At 42.3% G+C, this 20,222-nt stretch overlaps 1 protein-coding gene across 5 annotated transcripts in view; it reads right to left on the reverse strand.

The window, feature by feature from the left end:
• HDAC9 (histone deacetylase 9) overlaps positions 1-20,222 on the reverse strand; it is a 423,892-nt gene that overhangs the window by 69,614 nt on the left and 334,056 nt on the right. For all 5 annotated transcript variants that reach the window (XM_083405349.1, XM_083405344.1, XM_083405343.1 and 2 more), the window contains 2 exons: positions 12,613-12,732; positions 12,189-12,286 (listed from right to left, as the gene is read on the reverse strand). In XM_083405349.1, the coding sequence (XP_083261475.1) occupies positions 12,189-12,286; positions 12,613-12,732 (218 nt within the window). The remainder of the gene's footprint in view (positions 1-12,188; positions 12,287-12,612; positions 12,733-20,222) is intronic.

Genomic DNA, 20,222 nt, shown 5'->3' on the forward strand with positions numbered 1-20,222 from the left:
AGCACCACCCACGTCCCTTTTAGAAACATAGGAAGCTGCCTTATACTGAGTCAGACCAATGGCCCTGTAGTGCCACAAGCAATATGCGGTCTGCTGCTGCTGAAAATTGCAAGTAGGGTGAGTGCTATTGTGCTCATGTCCTGCTTTTGGGCTTCACAGAAGCATCTGCTTAGCTAAATGGGTGTAAAACAGCCAGGCTGTTCTTAGGATCTTACGCATCATATATGCTGACTAGCAGCAGCTGTTTGTCATTTCAGAAAGGAGTGTTTCTGAGCCCTACCTGGTCAACCACTGAGTCACTGACCAGGCCACTCGGCCCTCTTCTAATTACTGTGTGGGACTCAAGGGCACCTGAAACGTTAAGATGAGCCTTATCTCCTCCTAAACAGTTTGCAGCCACAGGCAGGCAGGCAGACCTGCCAACAGGACCTCTACTTTGTCTGGATGGGGTGTGTTTACATATTAATAGGCAGAAACAAATTTATACAGCTGCATCCACACTGTGACATTTTTTAAAAAAAAATTTAAGAAAACAAACAAAAAGAATAGGCAGAGGTGGTCTCATTAGCTAAGCTACATAAAACAGATATTTAAAAGAAGCATGTGGCTAACCTGGTTTCTGCTACTTTGGAAATGACCCTTCCTTCTCATTCTGGAAAATGAGACCTTAATAAAATATCCACCAAAGGAAAGCAGTTAAACAATACATATAAAGCACCAGGGTGCAAATGCTGTAATGATGTCAACTTCTAGAAGGGTTGCATCAAAGACCCAAATGCTTACACAATTTTACATTAGAACTGGGCTGGACAACTAAAACATACTGGGCACTGGCACAGGAAAGTGTGCCAATTCTAGATATTATTTTCAGCAACCTCAGTACAGATAATCAAGAGTTTCAGTCTGATTCTATATACTGAGGAATTTCCCCAACTAAACTGTCCATTTCAGCTTCTCTCAACCTGTCATTTTTACAACCTTAAGTTTACTTCTCCTCTTTTATTATTATTATTATTATTAATTTTATTACCTGTACCCTGCCCATTGACTGGGCCGTCCCAGCAACTCAGGGCAGCTTCCAGCATAAATAAAAGCATCAGTCTGAAATTTTATACTATTTTTAAGCCCTCACCGAAGTGTGTCAGGACTTTACTGTGGATTTCACCCAACATGCCCATGTTTGCATGTGATTTTGCCTAATTGACACATTTCTACAAGCAGTTCCCCATAGCAGAATGCATTTTGAACTTTATGTTCATTAACGTATGCATTTTAAGCACCATATACCTATTCATGTGCACATATTTTTTTTTTTTTGGTTGAGGAATTGTATCACAAATTCGGAAAAAGTGCAAATTTCAAAGGTGGCCTGCATTTCGGTTCGCATATTGTTTCAGGAAGTGATAATCAGGTGCAAAAAAAATCTGAATTTGTCCCCCATTACTATTGCAAACCCATCATCCTATAAGCCCCTACTAGCCATAGTTGTGTCAGGATATTTCAGGGTCAATCAGTGAATTATATTGCTCCTTCTAACTAACCTGGAAACAGCTGTGGTTAGCTACAGCTTGCAGGTATCCATACAATTCAATGTATGGGGAGAATAATTTAAAATATTGATGAATGCACCCACAGAAACTTGGGGTTCCACCCTGAGACCTCCGGGTATAGGGAGGTATATAAATTCAATAAATAAAAATCATAATAATTTTGTTTTCTTTTTTTCAAGGATCTTGCAGATGATTTTTCTCATTTCATTGCCAGTTTATATAGAACATTTGTATATAAAATGGGGAACATGATTTATCACCCACACACTTGCAATATTTCATTTCACCATTTTTTGTAAATGTTAGAGACTCTTATGATAAAGCCTGAACCATTCTTGGAAAATATCTAGAGGCTAGGACTTTAATCAGTTTTCAACTCAAATCACATAAAAGTGGATGCATGCACTGTTTATTATCCTCTCTCTTGCCTGCCCCCTATGCAGACGTGCCAATAAAAGGAATTGTGCATCCGTAAGAAAGTTGAGTTGCAGTAATTAATTTGTGCAATGAAAAGGTTTTGTTCTGGCTCTCCAGTGGATTAAATGAGCTTCATCTGCTGTTTTCAAAAGCTGGTTTCAGGGGGAATAGCAAAGGGAGTCAAAGGTGTTTTGGCGAGAAGAAGTTGGAGTTCCCAAATAAAAAAAGGAAAAGAAAGAAAGAAAAAAGGAGATTGTGTGTCACAAAATAAATGCAGGGTTGCTGGTATAGCTTTATTGTAAACTTTGAAGTATAACAAGCCAGTCAGAAGACCTCTAGGTGTTGCATTTTCTCTCTCGTTCCCCTAACAAACCTTTTTCCATTCCTTCCTCCAAACAATGTCCCTTGGACATTGACATTAAAGATGCCAAGAATTAAGGCATAGTGTGCAACAACTCAGACTGTCAAGAAAATCAACTCTTGCTCAACAGAATTAAATAAACCAATAATTATTATGGAAGTGCCACATAAATCCTTGTACTTTTCTGGAGAAATTAATTTTTATCAAGGACCCCTTCTTAGGGTTTCTCACCATTTCCCCACGAAAGCAGCTGGTGCTCTTCAGACAAGCTGCAAGACTAGACTGTTCTCGGAAGTGAAAATGCAAGAGGCAATTCCCTTGCCCCTTTTCAGGAGTCTACCTAACATTTATTGCTTTGTGGTGCGATGTAAGGTCAACCCTCTCTGCAAGTTGCTTTTTTAAAAATTAAAAAACAGTGACACTACAGAACTTAACTCAGGCACATATAACAGGAATAAAGTGCAAAGCAAGTGAGCCCACGGATAGTGAGTTTTATCTCGCCTCATCACTTTTCACCCTGATTACACCATATGAGAACAAACTTGGAAACAAGGACAAACTTGGAGGGAATGTGATGATTGTGGAGCTCTGGGAAATGTTTTCTGGCAATTCCTGAGTTCTGTTCATTTTCAAGCACAGTATGTAGCTCTCATATAGTTCTCTCCCCGCCCCCCCCCGCCCCCGCCCCCCGGTCAATGCTTTCTTTCTCGCTATTGTCACTCTAGCCATGAAGACACCAGTTAGTCTATTTCTCACTTGTCATCCTGAAAATATTCCCATTTCACTATTGAACAGGGTGCTATAGTGATTACCTCCACTTTCAGAAAAAGTTCTTTGCTTTACATTAAAATAAAAAATCCTTCTGAAATTATGTCCACCTCTTTCTCGAGGATTAATGCTGGTTTAGAGACAGTGTGGCCCACTGCTTTAGACAAACTATACATTACAGACTTGCGTAGCTGTAGCCCCTTTGGCCCCTGAAATGTGGAAGAGCTGGTTCCCAAGGGGGTGAACGGGAGCAGAGGAGCACATAAGCCTTTCACAGACTGTCCTTTTCCCTGCAGCTTTCCCCCCCCCTCCCTGCCCCCGCTGCCATGAGATGTTAAATGTGAAGAAACACGTGTGAGTCTCAGAAGAGTAGAAGCCAGAGGTCTAAATCTCCAAGAACAGGCCCTGTGAGAAATCTAGGAAGCAGTTAGTCAGTCGGTTTGACTGTGTGGCCTACTTTACAGAGTACGACCCTCCAATTGCTGGAGTCCTCTTCTTGAAGAGCTGTCCAGCCCAAGTCCAGTTTAAATGCAACAAACCACAACCAGAGACAGCAGAGGTCTTGAAGTTGCCTATCAACTCGACAGCAGACCGAGCAGCCACAAACGGCACCTGGTCACAGTCTTCCCTACTATGTTTGGTCTTTCTGTTTCAATTCAAGTGTGTTGTAATGGTCCACAGTGTTGGGCTTTGGCCTGAGAGACCAGGCTTTCGAATCCCTACTCAGCCATGAAGCTCACTGGGTGAAATTGGGCCTACCACTGTCTCTCAACCTCACAGGGTAGTTGTGACGATAAAATGGGGAGCAGAAAACCAAGTGCATCACCCTGTGATCCTTGGAGGGAAAGGCTGAATATAAATGTAATTAATAAATGCATAAATTCTTATTTATAAATTTGCATGTGTAGAAATAGCCCATGCACATTTTATGCAAGTTGGTGTCTTCCTCTTTTGGGGGGTAGAAGTAGTGGTGTATTTCCTCTTTTCTTGGATGCTGCAGAAGTGTCCCCCCATAACCACTTCTGGAGGGGTGCAGTGAGCAATGGCAAGGGGTTGTTGGGGAGAGCTAGGCATCCTACACTGCTCTTCTTAACCCAGCCTGCTCCTCTCAGGTGTGATGCACAATGCTGTCCCATCACAGATACTGAAGATTCAGCTGCCAGCCCAGTTGGTTTTGAATAGGTAGCACCATTGTGTCCTTCACCTCAGACTCTGCTGACCCCTATTTGCCCAATTGCAAAATGGGAAGAATAGTAACAGGCTTTGTTGGGTTGCTCGATGGCTGAACCAAAGAACTGAAAATAAGCTGCAGGTGCTAAAATCAGGGCTATTTTTCTAGAAAAATTGGTTCCAGAACTCACCACAAACACCTTCCTTGTTCTCTCAGAATGGCAATGGTGCCCAGCTGAGAAGTGCCAGAACTGAGTTGCGGCTGAAAAAAAGCCCTGGCTAAAATAACTAAATAAGTCAAACTTTTTTCTTTTTTTAAAAAGCATCCATGAATAGACACACCCTACAACACAACTTTCACAACCATACCATGAGCAGCTAAAAACGCCCCATGAACATGAAATGTAGAAACACTGAGGTTTGAAATGTGAAATCATTGAGGTTTTGCATAATTGCTGCAAGAAACCTTAAAGGCAAGTACAAAGGTAGGGAATGAACTTGGCTCCTTTGCTTTTAAATAAATAGCCCTTGGGATACTCTTGCTGGAGCTATCACTTCGGAGCTCCCTGCTGACTCCAAACTAGCAGGCCTGGAACTTTTATCTCACACAGGAGAAGGCTGTGGTTGTAAAAGTAGCACTCAGCTTCAGTTCCCTCCACTGGCAATCTACTCAAGGGTATTCTGTTACGTATCTACAAGAAAATGGACTCTTTTGGAGGCCCATACAAGGATGAAACAATCCCTGGGAAAACTTGTTTTTCCCAGAATGAAACATGGCACAAAACACACACACACCCCTAATCTCGGCATCATTCTTCTGTACATAGTGAGCAAAAGAGAAGAAGGTGAGCCATTCACTTAAGCATTATAAAATGCCCCCATTGAGAAGCAGGGGAACATATGGGGAACACAGGCCAATCCTGGAGGAAATCGGTAGACACTGTTCACCTACACATTTTTGGAGTTATAAAAATGTTTGTTGTTGTTTAGTCGTTTAGTCATAAATGATGCTAAAAGGACAGGTGTTCAACCACCCCAAGCTGCTTTTCAGATAAACCTTATGGGACTGTGCTAATACTAATTTTTAAAATGGCCCAGTTTAAAAAGGGGAAAGTTTTGGGCATTATCATCACTTAAGGTTGCCTGTCAGCTACTACAAAAACTTCCCAATCAGCAAGATTGCATTTTGATAGGTAAAGAATATTAGAGTATGAAAAGTCAGCTAACGTCAAAGCCAGGTGGGTAAAGATATATAATTATTATTATTATTTGCAGTGCTCCTCCTAACCCCCCCCCCAATTCATGTCCCATCAGACACATAAGATTTTGTCCTGACTTTCCTTTATCTTTGAACTGCAGGATTCTGTTAGGCAGGGAGCATTCAAGAGCTTTTGTTCAAATACTTGAGTGAGATTGCTTGTGTTCACCCTGATCTTACGACCTTCCCCCACTTCTGCTGCCTTCTCTCTCCCCACTCCCAAGACCGAGAACTTATTTTAGGATCCTGCAAAAGGAAAGTCATGGTAGCAGAGGGTATGGCTGGGGCTATTTGTGCCCATTTCTCCTCTCTGAGCTGTGCAAGCTGATCAACTGACTTCCAGTCCTTGCAAAAACTTCACATGGTGTGCATTAGCCCTTGCAGGTGCCACCAGTCTCCTCCCCCCATTTGTCTCAGCCTTCTCCCCACCCAATACCATAGATGATGCTAGGTGTAGAGCAGGTGAGTGTGGCCAAAACAGCCTCATGGGCCAAATGGGGAGGCCTGCACTGAGCACTCAGGCCAAAGCACTTCTCAGGCCAAACTATGGAAGGCCTGTGAATCGATTGCCTGTAATCGACTACTTTCTACTGAGCTCCTTCTCTGACCTGTCAGGTTCTCCCCTGGCTCCATTTTTAATTCACCAGTTTCCATTCTGGCTCCCCTGCCTCCATTCCTATGGCCCATCTTGGGAAGCCAGCGTCTAAAAATCAAATGTTTGCAGCTGTCATCATTGCCGGACCCCTAAAAAGAACGCCCGCCCCATTCATTTTCTTTTGTAAAGTGAGCTTGAGGGAGGAGACGTGTTCATTTTGCTTTGTTTCCTTTGTGCATTTAAAGGGTTTAAATGAGGGGGGTGTGTGAAGCCCACTAAAGGAATAAATTCCATTGGTAATTCTGATTTCCTGCCTCCCCCAGACAGATATATGCGGAAAATCCATCGCCCAAAGCAAAAGGTCTCCGTCCTTCACTGCTTTTGCAATTGTTCTTTCTAATTCAGACCCACAGATATTTCGGCATGAGCATTTTTGCTCACAGCCACACTGGAAAGATTCAGACATAACTCTGAAACCTATGACAATGCATTAAAAGAGCAAGCAGGCTGTGTCATAGAATCTTCAAATCTTAGAACTGTAGAGCTGGAACAAGTGTCATCTAGGCCAACTTCCTGCAATACAGGAATCTTTTGCCCAATATGGGGCTCAAACCCATGACCGTGAGATTATAAGCATGATTTTGTTCCACACGGCATGCTCCCTGCTCTCCTTTCACCATCTATCTTCCCTTGTGCATTGGCCCCTCAAACAAGATATATTCTGAAGAGCATGTTTATATATTTACGCATCTTTAAGGCTACATAATTAACCATTAACCATAATAAACCACGAACCATTCTCATTAACACGTACCAAGCCTGTGGCGCTACTGCAAAGCAAAGGTTGTAGCATCAAACCATAATTCAAGAAAACTGGGAAATAAACATTCCCAGTTTGAAAAGGATCTTGGCTCAAAGAAGTTGCCACAGGCTTTGGAAATCTTAAAAGAGTGGTTTGGTATGGAAAGAGTTAGAATTCTGCAAAAAGGAAGAGATTTCAAGAATCCATCCTGAAAATAACAACCTTTTCTTGGATAAAGAGGTGGCAGATTTGAAACAACAGCAATTCAGATTTTGATGTGGTTTTTTGCCAATATTTTGAAACATTTTCTATTTCGACAGAGCCACCATTTTTGTCTTGCATTGCATTTTTGTTCATTTTCAGAGTAACTCTAGTTTAAATTATCCTGTCAGGTCTAGGCATGCCCCCATTTTTTGCATCCCAATCACTGGGTATTTCCTCCTCTGCCATACCTAGCCAAAACCAGTGTCTAACTCTTCCTTTAATCTATCTGGCTGAACAATGATTTCATATCAGTAAGAGTTTTGACCACTTACAGTCAAATAAATTTTTCTGCTTCCTTGCTTACACAGTACCCCCTGTGTAACTATGGGGTCGGTCCTGTAATTTGGGAGTACACTTCCTTTGAATTCCCTTCTCTACATTTTAGGACATGGGCACAGCAACTGTAAAAATTATGGAGAGCATATGTAACAGAAAATCCCTGACCCATAAAGAAAAATAGAAAGAAAGAGCATGTGGGAGCTAATCCATTAGAGTGAAATGAGCACTGTTCAGTCTGCCACCAGCCAGCTACCACCTGCTTGCCTTTTCACTTACAACAAGTCTGGGGTGAGACTCCTCTTCCTTAGTCTCAGTATTGCCTCAGCATAATCCTAGCAGGAGAAAGGATGGGGACAAAGCTAGAATAGATTGGCTTTGGCTGTCGTTGGCTCTGGCGCCACATACTGTTGGTCTTCCTACCTTCTGCCCATCCAGTCCCTAAGGACACCAGTCACCACTGGGTGGGTTGGGGAGACCATGACTATGATAGTCAAGAAGGCATAGCAGCCATGGAGTAGGATGTTCAGTTTATGTCCCACACAGGGCTAGGCGTCTTATTTTACTACAAGGGCATTCAGCCCAGGCTATCCGCCTAAGTAAACTGTTCAGTTAAATGGGCTAAATTGCTCTTTCATACACGAAAGGAAGCGAAATCAAAGCATGTGGATATGGCAAGGCAGCCGCTTTCCTTGACCACAAGCAAACCTCCACAGCATCAGAAGCCATTTGGAGAGTGGGAGCACTGCATAATTCACTTCACACTGCAGGTTCCAAATGTTCCTTGATTCTGAATGAAAAAGACAGGGTTTAGTTTCAGTGACTGACCCATGTGCTAAGTTACCTCAGGGTGCATTCCTCCCTGCCCCTTCAGATGAGATACCATCGGTCCAACTGTGGTAATTTTTCTGATAGCCATGCGGTTGAACTAAACACCAAATGTGCTTGGCTCAGCTTCTAGTATTCTACCCTTATTCCCTAACTGGGGTTGAATGTGAACCAAGCTTTTAGGAGGTGAGAGAAGTTGAACTCCAGCACCAAACCCTTGTGCCATCTAAACAGCCTATTTCCCCCCCCCCCAACTTTTTGATTGACCTCAGCAAATGATTAATGAAAATATAGCAGTGGGTACCATCTGAGGTTCACCAGGTTGGAGGGAGTACCTTAAAAGTAATTGAATCTTTGACAAGGTGTTTTCCACGATAGGCAAATTATGTATATGAAATCAAAACCCATTTCACAGAAACAGTACGAGGCTGTGATTTTATGTTGCTTGTGTGTTTGGGGTCGATGTCAGGTGTGTTATGTCTGAATATAAAACCACCTCAGCGCTGTGCTTTCCTGGACCACCCAAGAGTCCTGGGGGGTAGAGGAAAGGCAGGTTTTATAGATTTTGTGGTATATTTGCAGTGCAGCGAAGGTATGCAGCAGATATAACATTTGCAATTATAAGTTCTGACATTGGTCAGAGCAGAAATTAGTGGTTTCGTTGTCAGCTGGTAAAGTCCTGAACTAGCTTTTGCAAACTTGACCTGGCATTCTTGACCCAATGCCAACTGTTTGCCCACTCCTGACATGCATTACTTCATCAAGCAATTTCACTGTAAGAGGGAGGAGAGAAAAAAATGAGCTGTGCAGCTGCAATAGCAGAAAACTGGACATGAAAGTACTTTTGCGTATGTGGTAGCCCCTGGGTAGAGTACACAATACACTACACTTTAAACTGTCTGAAACACCTAGGCTAAAATATAAGGAGAAATCTTTAGCACTGGCTGCTACAGTTGGTAACATGGATAAGATTAAATATCTGTTGTCTGGTTGATACAAGTTTGTAGTGCTTAATATAGCTAAACTCACAGTGAAGGCTGCTCAACATAGACTAGGTAGATGAGATTTAAGATTCTGTTCTTTCATGTGTGCTTTATTTATTGCATGGATCATGGGTTTTTTTTATTTATATGTATAATTCTTAGCTACATTTTAAATTTATATGCTACTGTTTGGCAACAACCTGTATTTGGCTGCCTTATTAATACATTTGGATTTGGATGTGAAAGGCAGGTTTGATATCTTAAAGCAGAAAATCGGCGAGAGATGCCACATTTATTTGATTAATTGGTTAAACTGTGGTATCAACAGCCAGGGACCAAGAGGTGGTGTGGCTATATCCAAAGGGCTGTTTCAGTGTGTTGACATCTTTGCTATCCCTGAACCTGTGAATCCAACAGCAGTAATGTCTGCCCACTCCCTCCAAAAGAAACAGAATGAAACCTGGAATATGATGACACCAGCTGTCAGGGACAAGAAAAATCTGCTGAACACACTTCTATGGGTAGGGAACTGGATGCAACAAAGAGCTGGATCCAAGATTGGCCAAGCCTCCATGAGCAGCTTTGACATGTTGGTTGGGCTGCCTACCTATCAATCACTGAATGTGCCACATGGTGTCAGGTAGTTTTAACTTCCTTCTACAGGTATAAAGGGAAAATGGGGAGTGCACTCTAAGGCCACATCCCACCATACATTTAGAGCACTTTGATAAGTCATGGCTTCCCCCAAAGAATCCTGGGAGCTGTAGTTTATGCTTTACAGATACAATTTCCAGCATCCTTAAAAAAACTACGGTTCCCAGGATTCTTTGGGGGAAGCCAGGTACTCTATATGTAAAGGTGTGAATGTGACCCAGGTGCACTCCCCCATTTCCCCCCTTTGAATTGAAGCTGAGGCTGCAAAGGAAGTTTCTTCAGGCCCAGCTCAAATTTGGTGCTTTTTCTCAAGATGAGGTGCTGTGCAGTGTAGAGTATTGCTTTCCTGTATTGCTTTCCTGTTGCTGTAGAAAGCTGTAGAAAGCAATACAGGAAAGCAATATAGGAAAGCAATACTCTACATGCAGGATGATATAAAAAGGTATCAAATTTTAAAAGCACAAAATTCGAGCTACAGCAGGAAAGGAAGAATCAGGAGCATTCTTCCTTTTGAATTTGGTACATCCACAAGTTAGCCTATCCCACCAGGTCAATGTGCCTTGACTGAAATGACCTTGTTGGCCAAATGACGATGCTGGGGTAGGGGGGCTAATTAGCCCGATAGGCTGGATAGCTCAGTCACTAGATCATGAGACTCTTAATATCAGGGTTCGAGCCCCACATGGGGTGAAAGATTCCTGCATTGCAGGGAGTTGGACTAGATGACTCTTGTGGTCCTTTTGACTATATTATGCCTTTTGACTATTTTAATTGCAATGCAGGGTGTGAATAATACACAGCAAACAAACAACTGACCAACTAAAAATATTGCAATTTGCTAAAGAATGCCACTAATCTGGCAGCAGATTCTGCCTCCGTTATTTTAAATATAAAGACTTGCAAAAATTGTAGCCATCCAAGAAGAGGCACTCCCCTCTTTTCCCAAACTCAGACTGAAATATCTCTTCTAGGATGGTGACACACATAGGACACAGTACACACATAGTATAAAAACAAAGGATACTTTTTCTCTCTGCAGAAATAATATTTAACCATATGAAAATCTATGTACATATAATTAATTAATTGGCTGAAATGGTCAACTAATGACCCAATCCTGTGTGGATCTACTCAGAAGTAAGCCCCGCTGAATCAATGAGGCATACTCCCAGCTAAATATTTATAATATTTCAGTCTAACTTTTCTTTAAGAGGTGAAAACTCTACTTTTCTCTCTCTTTCAATGAATATTCATTTGTTGACCACAATACACATGTGCAATCCCCCTTGTGTAGCTCAGCTGACTGGGGAACAACCGAGAGTGGTGTAAAGGAGGTTGAACATTAGAAGAAAGTTAATATTTTTCTGGAGTCCTCTTGGCTTGAATGGTATGTTGTGGGCTATTTAAGATTAGGCCGTGGTCCAGAAGCAGCCTGGAAGGGGGTCACATTTCTGAATGAAACGCAGAAAGAATAAGACATATTTCATGGAGGTTGTGCATACTGACCAGAGATTGTGCATACTGCCCAGAGAATGTACAAAATTCAGCCGAGATAGGCACATCCCCCAAAGTCTGCTATATTGACTCGGGAAGATGCACAATTCCCTCTTCACGAATGGATTGTGTCCATATTCTCCATGAGGCCAGGGGAATGTGCGCAATGGCTGCTTGTGATGCCCATTAACCACTCAACTTGCATTCCCATTAATTGACACCCCCATTATTAAACATCTTACATGGAAGATTATGGATGTCATTGGCAACAGTAGGTCTTAGTTCCGTATATGTTTGGTCAGGGTGTAACGGTGAGTTTCCATATACCAGGAAGCAAGTTCTAGGGAATGAATGGGAACTGAGCGTGATCCTGGTTAGATCATGATGCCAACACTTTACTCAGGATTTTCATTATATGTCTTACCTTTGAAAAGGCTTCTAATTTTAACCAGTTTACAGGGTGGGGGCAAAAAACCAAAACAATCCAGCAATCTAGGCTACTTCATGATTGCTTCAGGCATGAAGTGGTGTGTGTGTTTCTCTCGTGGGTGGCCAGCAATATTAACATTGACTCTTTATGAAATTCAGCAAAGTCTCCAAACACTACATAATAACAGATCTTTCTTTCTTCTTTTTTTTCAAAAACTTGAAGCCAGGTTCCACCATGGGTCACGTTTATGGCTTTCAAGATTGCTGCAGTTCTAACTCTTGTACGTTTCAAGCTCGGTTACTTCTGTTTGGCACTTTCAGAAGGAAACAAGAACCAACCTGTATGCTGTGAGGTACTCTGCGTCTCCCATGGGGGGATCCAAGCCACCTGTCCAAGCAATATTTATATTATAACCTTCGCCAGGGCCACTTCCAACCTGAAAGGAGAAGGGGGAGAAGTGCCAGAGGAAGGGGGGTGGGAGAGAGGAAAGGCCAGGAGTGAATCAAAATAAGAAAACATCCAAAAAACGTCCTTTTGAAACAAACATCAAACGGCATGTCAAATCAACCTGGCCTCCATTTGACAAGGACTGTTCTGGGTTATGCACTTGTTCTGCGCTGGTCCCTTGGCCCCAGTGGACTATTTGGTAATCTAGTGCAATTTAAAGCACCAGTCGAGGATGAGAAAATTAGGGGTAATCATGCAACGCAATTACCCGAAAAGATACAAATAAAATTGGGGCTCTAAAGAAATAAACCTAACCTCATTTGGGGCTCCGCTGCCAGGGAAGAAGTTGCCTTCATCATAGCGATGGAGAGAGACATACAGGATGCTGGGGTCAGCATAAAAAGCCTGCTGTGTACCGTTGCCATGGTGAACATCCTAAAGGGGAAAGAAAACAGATGACAAACACAATCATGTCCAAGCCAGTGTGCCGATAGCCCTTTTGCTTTCTCTTCTCCTCCTCTTTTTTCTCTCCCTCTCTTTGTGTTTCTCCCTCTTTCTTTTTCCTTCCTTCCTCTTCTCTCTCTCTCTCTCTCTCCCCCCTTTCCACCCGCCCTTCACCACCCCAAACTTCCTGAACTTTCAGGCAAATTACTCTTTAATACACTCATTTTTTAAACCGGCTTCTAAAAATCAGGAAACCACAGTGAGCATGCCCTTGAGACTCCAGATGAGCAGTCATTGAGAAATCCCAGTCCTTTTGTACAATTAGATATTATACACCGGCTCTTTGTACTCCTTGTCTCAGTGATGGAATCTAGCATCCTGTTTTATGGAGGAATTTTATGACTTATTAACTGCCAACAGTTCATAACCCCTCAGGCTTAATTAACTAGTCTCATTGGCCTAAAAAAGAAAGAAGAAGAAAGACTAATGTTTAAAATACAAACTAGAATTCTGCAGGAGGATCTATGGGCTATGGAGCATTTTTGCAATTCTTGAAAGAGCACTAAATATTCGGGTATTCGTTGATTTGCCAAGTTCCACTATTGAGGTCAAAGGGTTTGCAACCAGCTGAGTAAATTGGCTTCCTTGAAATGTTCAGTTCAGTTAGCAGTCCCTCCGCAGCGAGATCCACATCAAAAGGGAACCCAGATGCAGAAAGGACTTCATACTTTATGTTCATAAAATCATGACGGCTGCAGTTGACGATGTAAGAATATGATCTCATTAGCTTGGAGCAGCCTGATCCTCAAAAGGCCACAAGTGCCATTCATCCTCTATGCTATTTGCTGGCAGGCCACTTTGAAGAATGAATTGCAAATCCTCTGACAAAGGACAGCATAAAAGATCTGCCTATTCCATCAGTACAATGCAGCTACAAACATACTAATCATGGTAGCAATAACTTACTAGCAACAATTATTAGCAGCTATGATCATATTTTAAGCTGCAGTGCTAAACACACATGCTTGGAAATAATTGCCACTGAAAATCCATGGAACTTGCTTCCAAGGAAATACACTGAGGATAAAGGTAAAGGTAAAGGTACCCCTGCCCATATGGGCCAGTCTTGACAGATTCTAGGGTTGTGCGCCCATCTCACTCAAGAGGCCGGGGGCCAGCGCTGTCCGGAGACACTTCCGGGTCACGTGGCCAGCGTGACATCGCTGCTCTGGCAAGCCAGAGCCGCACACGGAAACGCCGTTTACCTTCCCGCTAGTAAGCGGTCCCTATTTATCTACTTGCACCCGGGAGTGCTTTCGAACTGCTAGGTTGGCAGGCGCTGGGACCAAGCGACGGGAGCGCACCCCGCCGCAGAGATTCAAACTGCCGACCTTTCAATCGGCAAGCCCTAGGTGCTGAGGCTTTTACCCACAGCGCCACCCGCAAAAATAGCTTTCTGAGACTGAATTTGTTCACAGCCACAACAGTCTTGTGAGGGCTGCTTCCATAAAGTTTGTGTATTGACATAGATCATTACTGTTCATTCCCACTGGGCAGAGGAAATTACAAGGAGAGCAGCCAAACGAATAACAGCCACCCAGATCAGATTTGCCAACCTGGTGCCCTCCAGGTGTTTTGGACCACAGTGCCCATCAGCTGAATGGAATTGTCATCCATAGCATCTGAAAGACATCAAGTTGGTGAAGTCTGAGCCAGAGGAAGTCATGTGACCCTTTTAAGAAGGGCTGAGGCCAAGCTAGGAGCACTCTTTTGGTCAGAGCAACAAAGGGAGAGAGTCACCTGCCCAGCCACCCTATGCCAATTCCTAAGCAACCTTTCACAGGTGTCTTCCATAACCTTGCATCTTAGATCACACTATCTCATATCATCTATCACTGAATTAGCAGGTACCTGGTGGTTAGCTAATGAAGAATGCAGTCCATGCATCTTGTAAGGGACTGTAAGGAACTGAAATGTACCTATTGGGAGCATGGAGCCCAAGTAGGAAAGCCAGGAGGAGTGGGTAAAATATGTCTGTGTACTAGGGCAGCGAACTTGGTGTGAGACTGGTTAGAAAATCCTATGTGCTCATTTTGGGGTTTTTTTTTGGGGGGGGGGGTCTTTTTTAAATTTGTTGAATGCATCAGGAGAACTGTCCAGTCTCACAAAGTTTCTGTTAAACTACTACAAGCATCGCTGTTTGCCATTTCATACTGGTGAAAAAGTTGAATGTTTAAACTGAGAATATTCCTATTTCCTGACTTGGCAGTGAGATGCAATTACAGGACTGGCAGTCATAAGGAAAGACTTACGATTGCTTAGGTCAGTAGTTCTCATGCCGTGGAACTGTTCCCTTTTGGGGGTATGGAAGATTTGGTGGGGGGGGGGCATGAAGTTTCAGAGAAGGTTAGGATCCTGAGGCAGATGCTGCCTTCTTCTCCAACAGAGTCTCATGGTTCAAATGCTCCTCTGATGAGGAACCTACAAAAAGTTTTGGTTTCTTTGGATTTCTGTGTATGTACCCAATCATCTCAATGTGATTTAGGAAGAAAGGGCCTCTGCTATTTTGTTCTTATGAGGTTTCCTTGTGCATGGTTTTAGGGAATGGAATGAAAAAGCCAGCCTACAGATCTTCACAGATCAGCTTGTATCTATCCACAAGTGCCCACTTTTGTCCACTCTTCTGTGGAACAGATTATTGATGCTGGCTTTGACCTGGAGGGGTCCAAGCTGAAACTGATAGAGGAACACCGGTTAAAGTGTTTAAATTATAACAAATAAGGAAGAACACATGCCAGACGTATTGGAACTTGGTCTTGGGGTAGATTCTGCAGCCACCATACAAAAGCAAATATGGTCTGCCTAGCCATGGAAGGGAGACTCTATGGAAATTCCATATGCACAACATGGCGCTCTATGGTGGGAGGCGGGATAAAGGAAGGCGGGATAAAAATGCACTAAATAAACAAGTCAGTCAAATCTGTGCTCTAGATAATTTCCCCAAACTGAAGCATAGAACTACAATTTAATTAGGTTGCTGAACAAACCTATTTGTGCTTCTCTTTTGCACTTGGCTCTGTGACCACTATGGATTTCACAAGGCCACACATCAAGTAAAAAAGGAGAGTGGGTGACCTACAAATCTTGGATCTGCCTCTCCGTGTCATTAAATGCATTCAGCACCAGTGGGGATACGAATCTTCCAAAATAATGAAATTTGAGCATACTGGCTATCTATTCTCTATGCAAGCTGAGGTTTAGTTTCAGTTATTTTGGGGTAATGCAGAGTTGGAGTTACACAGTAATCCTGCAGGATGTTTTATGAATCCATAATATTATTAAGCTATTATTGATACGTTCAAATTAATGCTGAAATGGGATTGTGTTATTTCATTAAGGAAAATAGCTCCTGGGGAAATGAAAACCGCAAAACATAGTTTAAGGAATTTTAAAATTCATGGTGAGCTCATTAGTATGTTCAGCAAAACCTGTTCCCAAGGAGCCGTGATGGCTTATTGTGCAGGTAATCATCGCAATATATCACAGCACGCCATTCAAAGATTTCCAAGTATAATGAAGCCAAATGTAGTCTAGTTGCAGTTGCTGCTAAAGGCATGTGTGTTGCCAACTCTTTAAAATGTCAATTCTAAGTAAGACTCGACCAAAATTCCCTCACAGTTTCCTATTAGTTAATAATAATAATAGTAATAATAATAATAATAATAATAATAATAATAATAATGGGCAGTGATTTTCTGCTGCTTTCTTAGGGCAGAGAAAAACATCTCAGAAATGGTTGAGCTTGCAAAGTGCCTTGGAAGTAAGACAATACGACGTGATGTGGCATCAGTCCTAGTACATTCCTGGGGGAAGAGCCCTGCGCCACTGTCAATATTGCAGGGCACTTTTGAGTAGCACAAGAACTATTGCTTAAAACCAAACAAAGAGGGATGGGTGGTGGTGGTGATGGGAACCATGACCAACTTGTAAGATTAGGTAATGCAAGCAGGAACCTCCTTCTGAAAAACTGAGAGAAATTCTTCCTTTCCCATCATCTTTCAGGAGGGTTTCATTGAAAAACATTTCATTGGCATTTTCACCTCAGCTCTAGTTATTCACATTTAGACGCACTTTCTAAGCCACATAGGCCCAGAAAGTCTTTCGATAATCCTAGAACATCAGCCTAAAGGGTGTAAAGGTAAAGGGACCCCTGACCATTAGGTCCATTTGTGACCAACTCTGGGGTTGCGGCGCTCATCTCGCTTTATTGGCCGAGGGAGCCAGCGTACAGCTTCCGAGTCATGTGGCCAGCATGACTCAGCTGCTTCTGGCAAACCAGAGCAGCGCACGGAAATGCCGTTTACCTTCCCACCGGAGCGGTACCTATTTATCTACTTGCACTTTGATGTGCTTTCGAACTGCTAGGTTGGCAGGAGCAGGGACTGAGCAACGGGAGCTCACCCCGTCGTGGGGATTCAGCAAGTCCTAGGCTCTGTGGTTTAACCCACAGCGCCACCCTCATCACAATCTTGCAGAACACAATTTAATGGTGGCTCAGGGCTGCAACAGAAATGACCTAGATGCCACTTAACAGTAACACTACTCACTAGTTTAGCTCTTGAGAACTTTCCCCTCTTGCTATGCTTTTCTTAGGTGTCTCCTAACGGAGATAGAGCGATTGCTTTAACCTCCGGGGAAAGCTCGATCATCGAGAGGCTATTGGGGAGAGCACAAGGACACTGTGCATCTCAAAAGAAATCCAAAAGGGAATTTTGGGTGCAGAGCTTCGGCAGCACGATTTGCAGGCTCTCCTGCCCTCCCCACCATGGCAAAAGGTCTCTTTCTGCCAATGCATGAGCCCAAGATATGAGCTTGTGAGATAACTTCTATAATAATACATGCCATTCAAGTTCTCAGCACTGATGCGCTCTTCAGAATATGCATTCCTAATTTGATATTTCTGAGACATACAATGACATTTATTTTCTCTCTGGAAACTAAAGGGCAGGGCAGGGAAGGCTGTGGCTCCGTTGTACATCACATTTTGCATTAAAACTTTGACATCTCCAGGCATTGCTAGCAGAGACCATGGAGAGCCACTGCAGTCAATGTATAGAAAATACTGAGTTAGACCAGTGGTCTAACTTATATGATATTGTAAACATTGTTTTCACAGTATATGGTTGTTACTCTTCCATTTATCTGTACAAATAAACGATTGCTGAGACAGCAAAACATGGGCGGTAAGCCTCTTGTGCAGGCTATTTTTTCTGTATACGTTAACTTTGTGTATGCTATTTCTAATATTGCCACAAAGGCTACACTGCTACACATACTTGTCTGGAAACAAATCCTATGGAAGACAATGAGGCTTTCTTCTGAGTAGACATGTGTAAGCCAAATATATTATTTGTTCCTTGGAAACAGATGCTGCCATAAAGGATGTTGGATAATTCCATCAGAAACAGAAACAGGAGTGGAAACTGTGACAATTTGCACGTTTGTCTGAGGCCAGGAATGAAAATCATGCAAGCAAATATGAGTGGTATTCTCTATCTCTGTTGTTTTTGTTTTGTTTTTTAGATTACAAACACTGCATAAATGACATTATTGTCTGCATTGTTCTCATGGTTTTCCTTCCATTGAAACACACTGAAGTTAATTATGTGATTAATTACATTAGTTTCAGCCATATCAGATAGCAAGATGAACATTGTATGTTTCAACAGAAGCTGAACTGTAGTGGAACAGAAATGATGCTGAATGCAGCAAACACAGGGCAGAGTGGAAATTTTTGCCTGCTTGCATCTACAGCTGCCACAATTAATTTTAACAAATTGTTGTAAATACTGATGCATTTTCTCCCTATATGTGTGGGATAAAAATGGAATACACATTATTTTTCAACATAACATAAGTAGTAGCGCTGATAGACAAAAAAAGAGGGCAAGTCATTTTTTTGTCTGATAAATGGTTACCTCAACAGAAATAAAGGAAATAGTTCCAGCATAGTTGCTGATAGCAGGATAAATGGGGACATTTTTCTTGCACAGTGCATGGTTGAAACACCAAACCTTTGGGTTCCATGCACAATTTTATCCAAGGGCAAAGCTAAAGAAATGATAATATTTTTGATCCATTCTGCATTTTTGTGGGGTGCTTCCACAAATTATTTCCGACACGTAGTAATGATACTTCTCTTCCCACCAAGGAGAACCTTCTCAGATCCAACGTAGGCAATGATGTGGAAGTTACTGTCTCAAACTACCAGTGCACCAAAATTGGTTTTAGGTTCTGATTAAAAAAATATATGGAAAAATGTTTAGAGGTCTGTTGGATACTTGATTCCCTTGAGAAAAAGGAGGCAGCATGAAAGAAGATGGGTATCTTCAGGCCTGATGGCAAGCAGGATGTTTATTCTGATCCAGCCAAACCTTGTAGATTCAGGGTGGATGCACAAAACTCTCCTGGCTTTTTGTTTTTTGATTTTTTAAAGCATTTACTGATTCACTGCAATGGAGGGAGAAGATATTTCATATAAATGGATGGAGCTGGCTTCTGCTGAATGTGTAGGAACTTGGTGTGAACATGCAGTATACATAAAGCGTTGAATGGGGATGGTGGTATTATTTTCTGTTAAGTAAAGAAGATGGAGATAATATACAGCCTCATGAGCTTCACACAAAAGCAGGGCAGTCCCATTTAGGGCATTTGGTTCGGGAGCTGTATGGCACACATGAGACAGTCTCCTTCAAGAACTATTCAGTAACTATGAGAAAATTCGTCCTATGCCATTCCTATTTTTCAGCATGTAAACACTGAAAATCCTTTCAGGATTGCAGATTTAAATCTTTAAAAGGAATGGTAAAAGCTCTAAGGATCAGAAGGAGGGAAGTTAGTTGAAACAATCTGGCTTCATTATATTTTTTCAATGCACATAATCCCCAAATCCAGGAGAAAAGCAGTTTCCAGGGCTGAGTCAAATGTTTAATATGTGTCGGCAGAAATTTCAGATAGAAAAATACTGTAGTGTGAGCGCAACACATCCACCAGCTGCAGCTTGGCACCTGCCATCTTTCTTTCAATATGTATATTGCGGGGAACTAATTGATGCAAATTACCCACTGCCATATAATTCATTATACCTTTCTGAAGTCACCCTCTGTGTCAAAAATAAGTTATCTGTTTTTTGAGCTACTCTCTGTTTGTTCTGGACCTACATCTCAGTCCATGATTTACAGAATGTGGGATTCCGAGCATGCACACATGTACAGTGGTACCTCAGTTTATGAACTTAATCTGTTCTGGAAGTCCTTTCTTAAACCGAGGCGCGCTTTCCCTAATGAGGCCTCCCACCGCTGGTGCCCTTCCACCGTTTGGCTTCTGTTCTTAGACCGAGGTAAAGTTCTCAAACCAGGACACTATTTCCAGTTTTGTGAAGTTTGTAAACCGAATAGTTCGTAAACAGGGCTGTTCTTAAA

The sequence above is a fragment of the Podarcis tiliguerta genome (genome assembly GCF_965153285.1).
Source record: "Podarcis tiliguerta genome assembly, chromosome: 12".
NCBI classification, from domain to species: Eukaryota; Metazoa; Chordata; class Lepidosauria; order Squamata; family Lacertidae; genus Podarcis; species Podarcis tiliguerta.